We start from the raw sequence: 13696 nt of genomic DNA on the forward strand, positions 1-13696 counted from the left end.
TGAGTTTTCCTTGGATCCTCTGGTGAAGTATATACTATGAGAGAGACTGTGAGAAGATTGAACATGACCGAAAAAGGAAAAGAAACTAAATCTATGCATCTTGACCATATATGATGGATTTTCCAGGAGGGTCCAATTGGAATATATTTTTAATTATTTATTAAACTTATTTAATTTCATCTCTCAGGCTTTTCATAGGAATAAACTCCTGGATCAGAAATAAAAGCTTGTTAGGTCATATTAAATATGGTCAGCATAGGTACATGGGATTTAAAAACCAAGAAGGAAGCTGGTATTATTCCTTTGGAAAGCCACCTCATAACCTTGAACACCCTTTAGATCTAAGATAAATTTGAAAAACAAACCTAAAAGTAGAGAGTAACTTTGTCCCTGTCATATATATTGGCAGTTTGATACTTTCTCAAAGGAAATGAGTAAGCTGAAAAAGTAGAAGTCTCAGAATTTTAGTAGAGATTTTCTTCAGTCTAAGCCAAGGTTCATTTACATTTGCCTCCTTTTTTTTTTTTTTTTTTTTTTGTAGGTATAAATGGGCATCTTGCAAGACAGGACTTCTCATGATTAAGGAGTAAAAACCTCTGGTGTAATGAAAAAAAGGTGTACAAAGAAATGTTTTAACTGACCTGTTGAAAATCCTGCTCAAACTTCCATAGTTGCAGATACTGCTCCATTTTTAATTGATGTTTTTCCCAAAATCCATCAAAAGCTGTTTCCATATCATGTACTTGAGTCAGCAACCTTAACAAAGAAAACTCAAATAAATTCCTAAATGCAACTATCTGTTTTGTAAATACGTAGATAAGCACAGTCTGGACATTAAGAATTATAGGCAAAGTCATAGCCCATGACACTTGGTTCTACCTGTAGAGACAACCAATGTCCACAGAATCTCTTCTACAAGCAAAATCATCTCTGTAGGACAACCTAGAAATAAGTTCTCAGATTTCCAGAGGTCCAGGAATATTTTAACACTTAACATATTGCAGCAAAAATGTGTAATTGCCTTTCAAAAATATAAAATAAGTAACTCTAAACCAAAAAGAGAGTACTCACTTATTAATAGTTTGCCAGTCACCACTTATTTGCTGATGACATTCTAGTCTTGAACTGACAGCTCCTTCAGTGTCAGGCACTTCCAGATTTGTTAGCAGAACTTTTCCTTCTTTGGTTACAGCTGTAATATCATTCTGTCCAAAGACACAAAAGGAGTATCAGCTAATTAGTAATCTAACCTGAATGATGTGATGGGAAGGAAGCATACAACTATGGCCTGAAGACTAGAAACAGTTAATTCTAGAATGGCCTTTGCTTTCATAGCTCTCTGAAAATTCACAAAATTTCAAAATCTCAGTGCCACAAAATCTAAAAGCTATGAAGATCCAAGAACCCCTTGCCTTAGAGATGGATGTTGCAATTAATGTTTTTATAAGATCCTCATGGGCAGAAGTACCATGTGCTCTATTTGTAGCCTCCTTCTCTAAGTGGTAGAAAGTTCCAATCCAGTCCATCCTATTCTGCTAATATTTTATTTATTTTCATTTACTTTTTTAGAGATGGGGTCTTGCTATGTTGCCCAGGCTGGACCCAAACTCCTGGACTCAAGCAATTCTCCTGCCTCAGGTTCCCGTGTAGCTGGGACAACAGATATGTACCACTGCACCTGCCACTGTTCTGCTAACACTTTTAATGAGCTCAAATAAAGCAGTAGTAGAACAATAAAAACCACCACAGTAGAAAGCATACAATTGCAAATAATACTTCATGCATACTCAGATACAGTTAAATGTCTTTGCTACTAATCTTTAATTGTTACCAATCACTCCCTGCCTTAAGTCTTATTTCACTTCACATTTAGGTTTAATTAATTCATCAATAAGTATATGCCTCTATTCAGAAGGGCTTAAACTCAGTGGGTGGTGTAACAATATAGACCTTTCTCAGACATCCAAGAGTGATTTAAGATTTCTTTCAGGTGGTGCAAGAGTCCCTTGAAATTGTAAGCAAAAGTTTTGGTGTACATTTATTCTGAGAACAGATTCCATGACACCATCACCAATATGGGGAATAACATCAAAATTAAAAGCCAATATTTATGAAGGACCAGCAAGGCACCGAACATTGTTATACATACATCACTTTCTTTGCCTCATTTCATCTTCACAACAATCCTACGAGGTATGATGCATCATCAACCTCATTGTAAAGATATAGAAACTGCAACTCAGAAAAGGTAAGCAAATTGCCCAACAACATGCAGTTCATGAAGAACAGAGCTTCTTTCCTTGGACAGAGTTTTGTTTGTAGACTGTGATTCAAGAGGTCAGTTTCTTGCAAATCAAACCACAACGAGATACCATCTCACACCAGTCAAAATGGCTATTATTAAAAAGACAAAAAATAACAGATACGGCGAGGCTACAGAGAAAAGGGAACACTGACACATACTTGTTGGAGATGTAAATTAGTTCAATCACTGTGGAAAGCAGTCTGGAGATTTCTCAAAGAGCTTAAAACAGAATACCATTCAACCCAGCATTCCCATTACTGGGTTTATACCCAAAGGAAAACAAATTGTTCTACCAAAAGACACATGCCCTCATATGTCATTGCAGCACTATTCACAACAGCAGAAACATGGAATCAACCTAGGTGCCCATCAATGGTGGACTGTATAAAGAAAATGTGGTACATATACACCATGGAATACTATACAGTCATAAAAAAGAATGAGATCATGTCCTTTGCAGCAACATGGATGCAGCTGTAGGTCATTATTCTAAGCAAATTAATGCAGGAACAGGAAACCAAATACTGCATGTTCTCACAAATGGGAGCTAAACATTAGGTACACATGGACATAAAGATGGGAACAATAGACAGTGGGGACTACTAGAGGAAGGAGGGTGGGAGGAGGGAGAGTGTTGAAAAACTACCTATCTGGTACTATGCTCACTACCTGGGCGACAGGATCATTCATACACCAAACCTCAGCATCCCACAATTTATCCATGTAACAAACCTGCACATGTACCCTCTGGATCTAAAATAAAAGTTGGAAAAAAATTCAGTTTATCTTTTTAATTTAAACACATATCTCTATATACAGCTTTAATCTTCTAATGCACACAGCATGTCTATTATCAGATGAAAGAGACGAGTTATATGAATGCCCAGTGCTTGTTCAGATTATTCTTAAATTTTCTGAAGAAAGTAGATCCAAAAAATACTTGCTGATTATCTGAATTGCACTTCAAAATCCTTCACAAAGCAGCACTCCACAAAGACCTGGGTAGGAGAGCACAACCAATTTGCAACCCTTGGTCTACTGTAGGAAACATCAAGACCTAGTATTCTGCAGAGAAGAGAACTTAGAATCAATTGAGCAATGTTAGCCTTGGTCACAATGCTAGCTCACAGCAGAAATGGGACAAGAAACTCGGCTTCCTGACTCCTCATCAAAAATAAAAAATACAGTCATACATCACTTAATGTTGGGTATATGTTCTGAGAAATGCATTGTTAGGTGATTTCATCATTTTGTGAACATCACAGACTGCGTTTACACAGACCTAGATGGATAGCCTAGTAGGCACCTAGGCTACAGGGTATAGCCTATTGCTCCTAAGCTACAAACCTGTACAGCATGTTACTGTACTATATACTGTAGACAGTTGTAGGCATACTGTAGGCAGTTGTAACACAATGGTATACATTTGTGTATCTAAACATAGAAAAGGTACAGTAAAAACATGGTATAATCTTATGGGACTACTGTCATATGCAGTTCATCACTGATCAAAACAACCTTATGCAGTGCATGACTGCACATAGTAAAACAAAACAAAAGACTATATTTCTTTTTCTGCAGCATTTATAAGATATTTTTAAATAACTTCTCAAATTAATACACCATTTACAGAGGGGACACTTAGGTCTAACATATCCAGGACAGTCTTTTATAAAGTATATTTTTATAGTTTTAAAATATATTATATAAATGTCTTTTATCTCCCTTTATGCAACAGCCAGTGTAAAATGGAGATAATAAACACCTCTCTAGAAAAAAGAAGACCATGGAAATCTTTTGTTTGTTAGCTCTATCAGACATACCTTCAATAGATGATACCTTTCTGCACGAATTGCCAAAATTTCTTCTATTGAGGGAATATCATCTGGTAGTTCTGTCTCAGCCAGTTCAGTTCCAAAGGACTGTAACATCTGAGCCATTTCTTTCACTGTGAGGGCAAAATTTTCTATAGCCTGCAAAGAGCCGGTGATGATTTTAATTATATGGTAACTCTGTGAGCATATGAAAAACTAGATCGGTCATTGTATTTGTTTTTATTGGGGGTGTAACAGCAAATACATATACCATGAACTCTCCTCTGCTAAAGAAATATGGTATTGCTCTTGGCAATCAACTGTAACTCTTCATCTAAGACTCTAAGAAACTGAAGGAAGTTTAAGAGTCTTCCTGAATATATTTTTTCCAAATTTCTAGACTTATTTCTTAGACACTGATGAAAACTATTTCTTAAAGATGCCATGTATTGAGTAATTTGTTTTATTTTCTTGAAAATTACAGTGTTTTCCTTATTCTATAAACTCTCCAATTGGCAAAATTGCCCTACAGTAACTTTACTTCTGAAGAGAGATGAGAACAGTAAAGTCACTTTATATTTGTTTATTATCATTTGTGAATAAGCATTAGCATTCCAAACAAGGTGACAATTGAAGGAAATGGGGGAAAAAACTAGTCACTACAACCCATTTCAAGCACTATAGAATATTTGGAATGGCGGTCCCAAAGCCTTTGTTGCCATAAAATGGTAAGTAAGGTTTTGTTGTTTATTTTGTTTCTAAAATCAGTTACTCTGAGAAAGAAGGGCAAAATGTAGAGACCATATGACCATCTGTTAACCATGCATCTCAAAATATTTGCTTGTTTATTTATAGCATTACAGGTTATTAAAGGCTAGGCACTGCTAATTTTGGCAATACATCTTCATGTGAATGAATGAATTGTTGAATGAATGCATTGTTAAATGAATGAATGAATGAAATGTTGAGTGAAAAACAAGTATGAGGAAAATGGAATCCTAATTTAATGGGACATCATTAATTTCTTCAGCAGGGTTCCCCTGTCTCTGGGATTAGAAGTCAAGATACTTATATACCACAGACATACTTGGGAGGTGCAGGGCGCTTGCCTATTTGTAAATTTCTAAAACAGAAGTACACTCTTTGCTACAAATCTAAAATGCCTCAGAAGCATCACCAGGACAATGAGATTAATAATACTACTTGTATTTATTGACAATTTGCCATATGCTAGGCACTGTGTAAAACATTTTACTTTTGCTATCTCATTTAGTCTTTTTAAGATCCCTATGAGGTAAGGTATTATTAGTCCCATTTTACAGTTAGGAAAACTAAGACTCAGAGAGGTTATGTATATTGCCCAAGGTCATATAACTAAAAATCAGCAGGGTCAGGATTTGAATCCAAACCCTTCATTTCTTCAAGTTACTACATAGCCACAGGAGGGAATGGGGAGAGTATGATCTCCTTATTCCCTAGGATTCTCCTTCCATTGCCATCCTCAGTGACTGCTCATCATTTCTAGATATTTCCTATGAAAGAAAATCAAGATGTTGAATTTATACGTATGTGAAAAGTGAGGACCCCAGAAATCTGTTTTCTTTTTTTTTTTTTTTTTTTTTTTTTCAAATAGGAAAGAATTCTAGAACTAGATTTAAAGGCTAACATGAAGAACTATAGGCTCTACAGTAAGGGCAAAGACAACATACATTTCTGAAGATGATCCATTCACTGTGGCAGTACTGCAAGGTGCCGCCTAACTCAGGGGTTAATTGCTTGTCATCAATGTATGTCAGCAAATCACTAACTGAGCTCAGCATAACAACCTATATAAATAAGCAAGAAAGATACTGTTAACTGCCCTTCATGCCATCCCCCCATTAAACTGTAAAATGAACTTTAGCATACATTTAGCAGGAAGTTACCTCTGATACACGGTTTTAACAGTTCTCTCCTGTACATGCCCCCATACATGTATGCACTATCTTCTTCAGATAATAACAATTTTTATTTACAAAACATTTTCTGTAAAGCAAAATCAATCTCTACAGAAACCAAAATGCCTAATTTTCCTCCATCTACAAGTTTGCACTATTAATGATCCAGCTTCTAAAAGAATGCTATGCTCACAACAAAGAAAATGACTTTATGTAGTAACTTATAATTTATCAGGAGGGGTTGACCTTTTCAAAAGTATCAAAATTTATGAGCACCCTATTCCTAACCTTAAAAACATACAAAAATATTTTTAAAAAGTCATGGTACTCTGGACTAGCTCAGGATGTAAGTTCATGGGAGTTCAAATACATAAAACGTACACTCAATTTTACTAAAAAATAAAATTTCCTGCTGATATACACATACACACACATACATATACACACATGCACACATACATATATACACACGTATAACATATATGACATATATTTTTTGCAAAAGTAATTGCTTTGTTATAAATTGATGAATCGATTTCTTTTTTAAATGGTAGAAGTGAAAGACTTTTGGGCATTTCAAATGTATACTTTTAAAAGAGAAATTTTAATTTTTTCTTTTAAATGCTACATGGGCACATGTAAAATATAAACATCATGGTGCAAGTCTTCATGAGAATTAGAGGAACAAAACATTTCAATAATATACTCTTACTGGTAATTTAAGCATAAAATCCTCCTGACTAAACCGAAATCCAATGTCTGTGAACGTTCGTTGAAGAAAGCTGGTAGGACGTAAAACCAAAACCAAGTGCAAGTTCCCAGGGAAGGAAGCCTGTAGAAAGAAAAAACAAAAGAAATTGAAAAAAAAAAAATTGTCGACACACACTCAACTGAGCACATATCAGAAAATATGTAATTAAAAGAAACAAACTTTAAATTCATAAAAGCCAGTAAAAGGCCAACACTTTACAAAATGATATTGATAAAATCTAAAAACATGCAAATAGAAAGAAAAATAATGTCAGGCTTCAGGTCAGATCCTGGCAACACTTCTGGTAAGGAATTTTCTCACACTATAGAAGTAGACCCCACGTTATGAAGAAATAGACTCTAAACCTTTATTTTAGAGTTAGTTATTTCAACTCAAATTGCACTTATTTCTTATAAGAACAAATAAAATTAGGTGGCAGTTTCCTAGGATAACCCTAAAAGCCAAAGGATTTTTGTCTGTGTATTTACACTAAACAATGAAAGAAAACTTTATTATGGGATTATATTTTTATTTTAATCTAATCAATATTCACTGAACATCTTCTATGTGTCTACTTCATGTATTTAAATGAATGATTATCAAGCTCTGTTAGGCATTGAATGTTCACAAATTAAGAAAATACAATCTCTATCCAACAGTTCAACTGCAGAGTCCATTAATAATCAGCAACTCTTTAACATGATAAGTTGATAAGTAATCAAAGGAATTAGAATAATATACAAGGGGAAATGATAGCACAAACTCTCCAAGACATAGGAAGGTCAAAAAGATCCCGAAGCATAATGAGGAATTAACTAGATCAGAATGTCGTCCAGTTCACCAATGTTTCCCCAGCTTCTAGAACTTACTGCCACATAGTATGCAGTCAGAAATAATTGCTACACGAAAGAATTCAAAAGACAAAGAAGGAGGACACATTGCAAAATAAGTGGAGAATGGAGTAACGTAGCCCAATTTTAATAATAAATTACTGTGTACTAAATGCTTACTCTGTGCAAAGCATTTTGCCAATATTATCATACATTCTTTTCATAATAATTCTATGAAGGAGTTAGGTTACTCACTTTTACAAATAAAGAAAGTGAGACTCAGAGAGTTTAAGTGTACCTTGCCCCAGCTGGCAAAGCCTTGATTTGCCCCTAAGTCTGTGCTCTTAATCACTAAACTACTCCATCTCCTGAAAAGGCCCTAGTCAAGAGAGCTAGATGAAATGATGCTGGGGGACAATGGGAGATGGTGTTGGGAAAATGGGCCAGAACCGCATCAGAAAGGATGATGGGTTTTTTTCCTGGAAGTAACGGGAGTCTCTAAGAGGTTTTGAGCATCAGAACAACAGGGTCAAATTTGCATTTTAGAAGGATCACTTTGGCTTTGGGAAGAACTGGATTTGAACAAGAGTAGAAGCAGACAGATGAGCTAGGAGGCTGGTACAGTAATCCAAGCCAGGAATGATGACTTTCTGAACTAAAGTAATGATACCAGGAATAAGGGTAGAATTTAGGAGGTGCAATCAGCAAGACATAACCACTTGATGTACTTGCTGAGAAACGAGGTACTAGGAGGATCAAACTCCAGATTTGGGGCTCGAGTAACTGGTTGAATGGTACAACCTTCACTGAGATGGGGAACACAAGAGAAACAGGTTTTAAGAAGGGGAACAAGATTCTGATCTCCATTCATATACATGTTAGGTTGGAAGGGTCAGCAGGACATCCAGATGATATCCTTTGGACAGCTGTTTGTACAAGTAAGAAGGGAAAGAAGTCTAGGCTAGGAGTGCAGAATCAGGAGTCATCAGCCTCAAGACAGCAGATTAGAGCATAATAGAGCAAAATATATGAAAAATGTTCCAACTGCAATTATATTTCAGGCATATTGCAATACTAGTAATTAAACAAAACTATAAGAATAAGATACTGTGGGGCAAGGAGTTTATGGGAACTCTCTGTACTTCCCATTCCATGTTGTTGTGAACTTAAAACTGCTGTGAAAAAATAAAGTCTATTTTAAAATAAAAGAAAAAAGTAACTTTCACCAGGGTATAAAACATAGACTCTTTGGGAAATGATGCTCAAAACTGGGGATTTTCCTAATTCAATTTGAGATGGCGATAAAACATAAAATGTTAAGTGGCAGTGAGAACTAGAGTAAACGAAAGAGAAATGAGTGTAATATGCACAAATAAGTAAATTAAAAGAGCATAAAATTAAATCAATAAATTAAGTAATGACTATCAATATACATACATTGGGATGGTTGTCCAACTCATAATTCCCCCAGGAGGCCATGACTGTTACTCTCTCCCTTCATCCGAGAAACTACTCCTCCTTCTATTTATTCTACACATTGGTTCCAAATGGGAACTCTTATTTTCCTACATGGCCCTGCCCTTCCAACACACAATGATTAGTGGTGATTAGAAGTATGATTAGGGCCAGACATGGTGATTCATGCCTGTAATCCCAACAATTTAGGAGACCGAGGATGGAGGATCACTTGAGGCCAGGAGTTTCAGAACAGCCTGGATAACATAGTGAGGCCCCATCTCTACAAAAAGTTTAAAAATTATCCAGTCATGGTGGCATGCACCTACGGTTCCAGTTACTCAGGAGGCTGAGGGGGGAGGATCTCTTGTGTCCAGGAAGTTGAGCCTGCAGTGAGCCATGATGGTGCTACTGCACTGCAGCATGGGTGACAGAGCAAGACCTCATCTCTTTAAAAAAGAGAAAGAAAAAAGATAAGCAGAACATTTGATGTAAGCAGGGCCAAAAAAGTCCTGCCCTAGAATTTTCAAACTAATATTGAGTGAAGGAAACATTGAGGATGCCATTTAAAAGCAGCAGATCGCCAAGAGCCCTGCTGCTGGAGAAACATTGACAAGAATAAAATTAACATGTATACAGAAACAGAGAGAGAAGCAGAGAGTTACAACGGTAATGTATATCCTACCTTCTATTATGTACATAATGTATATTTTATTTTATGTTAACTATAATATGTATTTTCCAGCTGGGCACGGTGGCTCATACCTGTAATCCCAGCACTTTGGGAGGCTGAGGTGGGAAGATCAATTGAGGCCAGGAGTTCGAGACCAGCCTGGCCAATATGGTGAAAACCTGTCTCTACTAAAAATGCAAAAAAATAGCTAGATATGGTGGCACACGCCTGTGGTCCCCGCTACTGGGGAGGCTGAAGCACGAGAATCACTTGAACCCGGGAGGTGGAGGCTGCAGTGATCTGAGATTATGCCACTGCACTCCAGCCTGGGAAACAGGGTGAGACTCTGCCAAAAAAAAAAAATAAATAATGGATTTTCCAGTTATTACAGGGATTAAAAGAAATAATGAATATAAAGGCACTTTTTAAATTTTTATTTTAGGTTTGGGGGTACATGCAAAGGTTACATAAACACGTGTCACGGGGGTTGTTGTACATATTATTACTTCACGTAAGTATTAAGCTCAGTACCCAATAGTGATCTTTTCTGCTCCTCTCCCTCCTGCCAACCTCCACCCTCAAGCAGACCCCAGTGTCTGTTGTTTCCTTCTTTGTGTTCTTAAGTTCTTATTTAGCTCCTACTTATTAGTGAGAGCATGCAGTATTTAAGGAACTTAAATTTACAAGAGAAAAACAACCCCATTAAAAAGTAGGCAAAGGATATGAAAATGCACTTTTTAAACTCTAAAATATTAATAAGATAGATTTAAAATTTTGCCTTGGATTCTTGGACCTCAGGACAAGCAGGTTTGGGTAGAACACTTTAGGGACATGGATAAAGGCTTGCTTAAGGGAAGAATCTGACAGGGACTTGTGGGAACGTTGGGCCTATTTTTAAGTGGAAAGCACAGATTTTATTTTCACCCCCTTGATTTTGGGAGTTAAGCCTTTCCTTTTTCTTCACCTGGGTAAATTCCCATTATATTATTATACTCACCTGCCTTGAACCTGTTTATTTTTTTCACTTTTAAATGAAATTGAAAGCAGCCTATTTTTACCAACATTTAAAGCAAAATTACTTTTATTCTTTCATGGATTCTAAGCTGATCTGGTTTCATTTTTCTCTCTCTGACTTCCCTTAATCTTATATTCTCTTGTATCTGGAATTCTCTGGATACAAGAACCTGGAGCTGACTTCAAGCCAGGGATACTCACCCATCTCCAAAATTCTGTGTGGGGGAGGAGGGGATGGGAGGATACTATGGGAATAGAGAGAGCTATGTAGCAACTCTCTGCCTGAGGTAAGGCCTTGCTCTCTACTCTGCCATTCCTAGGAGAGCAAGGCTGTACCAGCAGCCAGGTCCAGAGACAGCTGATCACATAGCAGGGAACAAAGTAGAAAGAAAGGAGAGAAAAGGAAAATCACTGTCTGCAAGATGAGTGGGGAAGTGATTTTAAGCAGGGGTAGGGATATTCAGCTGCTCATAAGCCAGGGATTTTATGTTGGATGTTTATTAAACCTGTTATTGTTCTATTTAATAAAGTGTTTTATCCCAAACATTGACAGCTATATAAATTGCTTCTAAAGATAATTCTATATTCTAATCAGCTCATTCTTAAGTAAAACCTTCTGATTATCTTAGCATACATTCTCATTCCTTAATTATTTCAAAATATTTAGTAATTCATTTGTCACAAAAAGCCCAGAAAAACTTGAGCTTTTAAAGAAAATGCACCATCAAAGGATGAAAACTTCATTTATTGACTACATAATTACATTTACGATATTTTTTGTTATAGTACAATTTTATAATCTTTTTTGCATTTCTTCCTAGAGCACATGGATTCTGTTAACCCAATAGTTACTCCCAATTTTAGTAGCCATTTGGGAGACTAAGTAACTTGTAGGCAATAGCTACACAACTACTAAGCAATCAGAGCAATCAGGTGGCACTCAAACAATTCATTTGATTTGTCAGTTATTTTTCTAGAAAACTAAATCATATAGTTCAGACCAGGTGTATTGTTTTTATCCCTTGTGCCCATATGTGAATAAGACATACCTGAATTTTTAATCCCACTCCCATTCACTTAACCCAGACCATAATAGGTGCCTGCCAAACTGTCATACTTTTAAAGTGAATCCAGACCTCACATTTATGACTACTTTTCATAGCTTCTCTTTAGCAAAAAATACATATATTTATGTATATTTATATATTCAGGACCTCTCAAAGCTTTGAGGTAGGGGAAGGAGACTGGATAGTTGGACAGGGGTGGAAATGTTATTTATTCAATGCACACTACTAGAATTATGCCCATAAAGAGCAGTATTAGGACATTGTGCTAACTATTTACATGCAGTAGGTTCTATTTTTGTCCTCATTTCACAACTGTAGAAACTGAGTGCCATTATCCCCAAAGATGTCTACATCCTAATTCCTGGAACCTAGTAATATGTTATCTTATATGGTAAAAGAGACTTTATAAATGTTATTAAGGATCTTGATATGGGGAGATTATCCTAGATTATCATGGTGGGACCGATGTAATCATTAGAAAAAGAGGGAGGCAGGAGAGTCAGAGAAGAAGATGTGACAGCAGAGGTCAAAGTGATGCAGGGGTATAAACCAAGGAATGTGGACAATCTCTGCAAGCTAGAAAAGTCAAAGAAACAGATTCTCCTCTAGAGACTCCAGAAGGAACACAGCTCTGCTGACCCTTGATTTTTAGCCCAATTGGGTAATCTTGGACTTCTGACCTCCAGAACCGTAATGATACATTTTCATTGTTTTAAGCCACTAAGTTTGTAGTAATCTGTTACAGCAGCGATAGGGAACTAATATATTGAGGTTTTGTGAGGTCAGGCAATTTTTCAAGACCTTCTAGCACATAGGTAGCAGAATTAAAATCCCGATTCACCTGCCTGTAGAACTAGACTCAGTCAACAAGAGGCATTTGGAGAAGTTATAGCAGGGATGATTCAAGAATTGGATTGGTTGAGAATCTAAACCTGAGACTTAAAGCAAAGGTGACAAACTTTAATGCCTACCATGTATTATGTAGATAATGTAAATGTGAAGTAGGCTTAATTAGCGAACAGCCTAAATTAGGTGGAAAATAGCAATTCACACTCTTCCTATATGATGAGGAGCAACAGGAAGTGGTGGGAACCGTGGTGAACTGGAGAACATGAAAAGCAGAGGGCACTCATAAGTCAGTTCACTCATAAATCAGTTCCAGCTACATGTTGTCATGTGGCAAGGTGGGCCCAGCATTGCCAACTCTTTGATTTCTCAAGAGAAGACAGAAAACCAGATTGTCATGCAAAGCCCAGATGTTTAAAGATTGAAAACAAATGGAAAGTTCGTTAAAATGCTGTATAGTCTAAACAAAACACATCTATGCACTGACAATTTGCAACCTCTGAACCAAAAAGCTTCATAGATCTGAACATCGATCAATATAGATAATATGGAGACGTCCTTATCAGTGATTGCTAGCTATGAGAATCTAGAGGGGACAGAACACTCTTGAGCAGTTTTAACCTGACAAGCCATATAAATGTAAGATTAGTTTGTATGTATCTATGTGGATACACATATAGGTATATAGAGAGAGTACTTTTTCTCTATATACCAATATTTGTAATAACTAAACGTCTGAAGATAATCCATTTTAAAGCTAGTATTTAAATGAACAATCAAACAGCATAGGGTATCAGATGCACATATCACAGCAAACATAGCTCAAGACCAGTGAACTTTCCCATTTTGGCTTGGGAATATTATATTTCTAAATTCTTGGGTATGCTGCTTTAAGAACCTCTAATCTGTATGGTTATATAAACATGAAAAAGCACAATTTCTTTTTCCCCAAATCAAACCTGAGATTTTGAAAGTATAAATCATTTTTGAGAACCTGTCAAAAA

General features: G+C 36.3%; 1 protein-coding gene across 7 annotated transcripts in view; it reads right to left on the reverse strand.

Annotated features, from left to right (window-relative positions):
- MCF2 (MCF.2 cell line derived transforming sequence) overlaps positions 1–13696 on the reverse strand; it is a 122605-nt gene that overhangs the window by 39426 nt on the left and 69483 nt on the right. For 6 of the 7 annotated variants that reach the window (XM_010388742.2, XM_010388746.2, XM_010388743.1 and 3 more), the window contains 5 exons: positions 6769–6888; positions 5829–5945; positions 4129–4278; positions 1072–1205; positions 642–756 (listed from right to left, as the gene is read on the reverse strand). In XM_010388742.2, the coding sequence (XP_010387044.1) occupies positions 642–756; positions 1072–1205; positions 4129–4278; positions 5829–5945; positions 6769–6888 (636 nt within the window). The remainder of the gene's footprint in view (positions 1–641; positions 757–1071; positions 1206–4128; positions 4279–5828; positions 5946–6768; positions 6889–13696) is intronic. The other variant, XM_010388749.2, reaches the window with a different exon arrangement.

Source organism: Rhinopithecus roxellana, chromosome 7, assembly GCF_007565055.1.
Source record: "Rhinopithecus roxellana isolate Shanxi Qingling chromosome 7, ASM756505v1, whole genome shotgun sequence".
NCBI classification, from domain to species: domain Eukaryota; kingdom Metazoa; phylum Chordata; class Mammalia; order Primates; family Cercopithecidae; genus Rhinopithecus; species Rhinopithecus roxellana.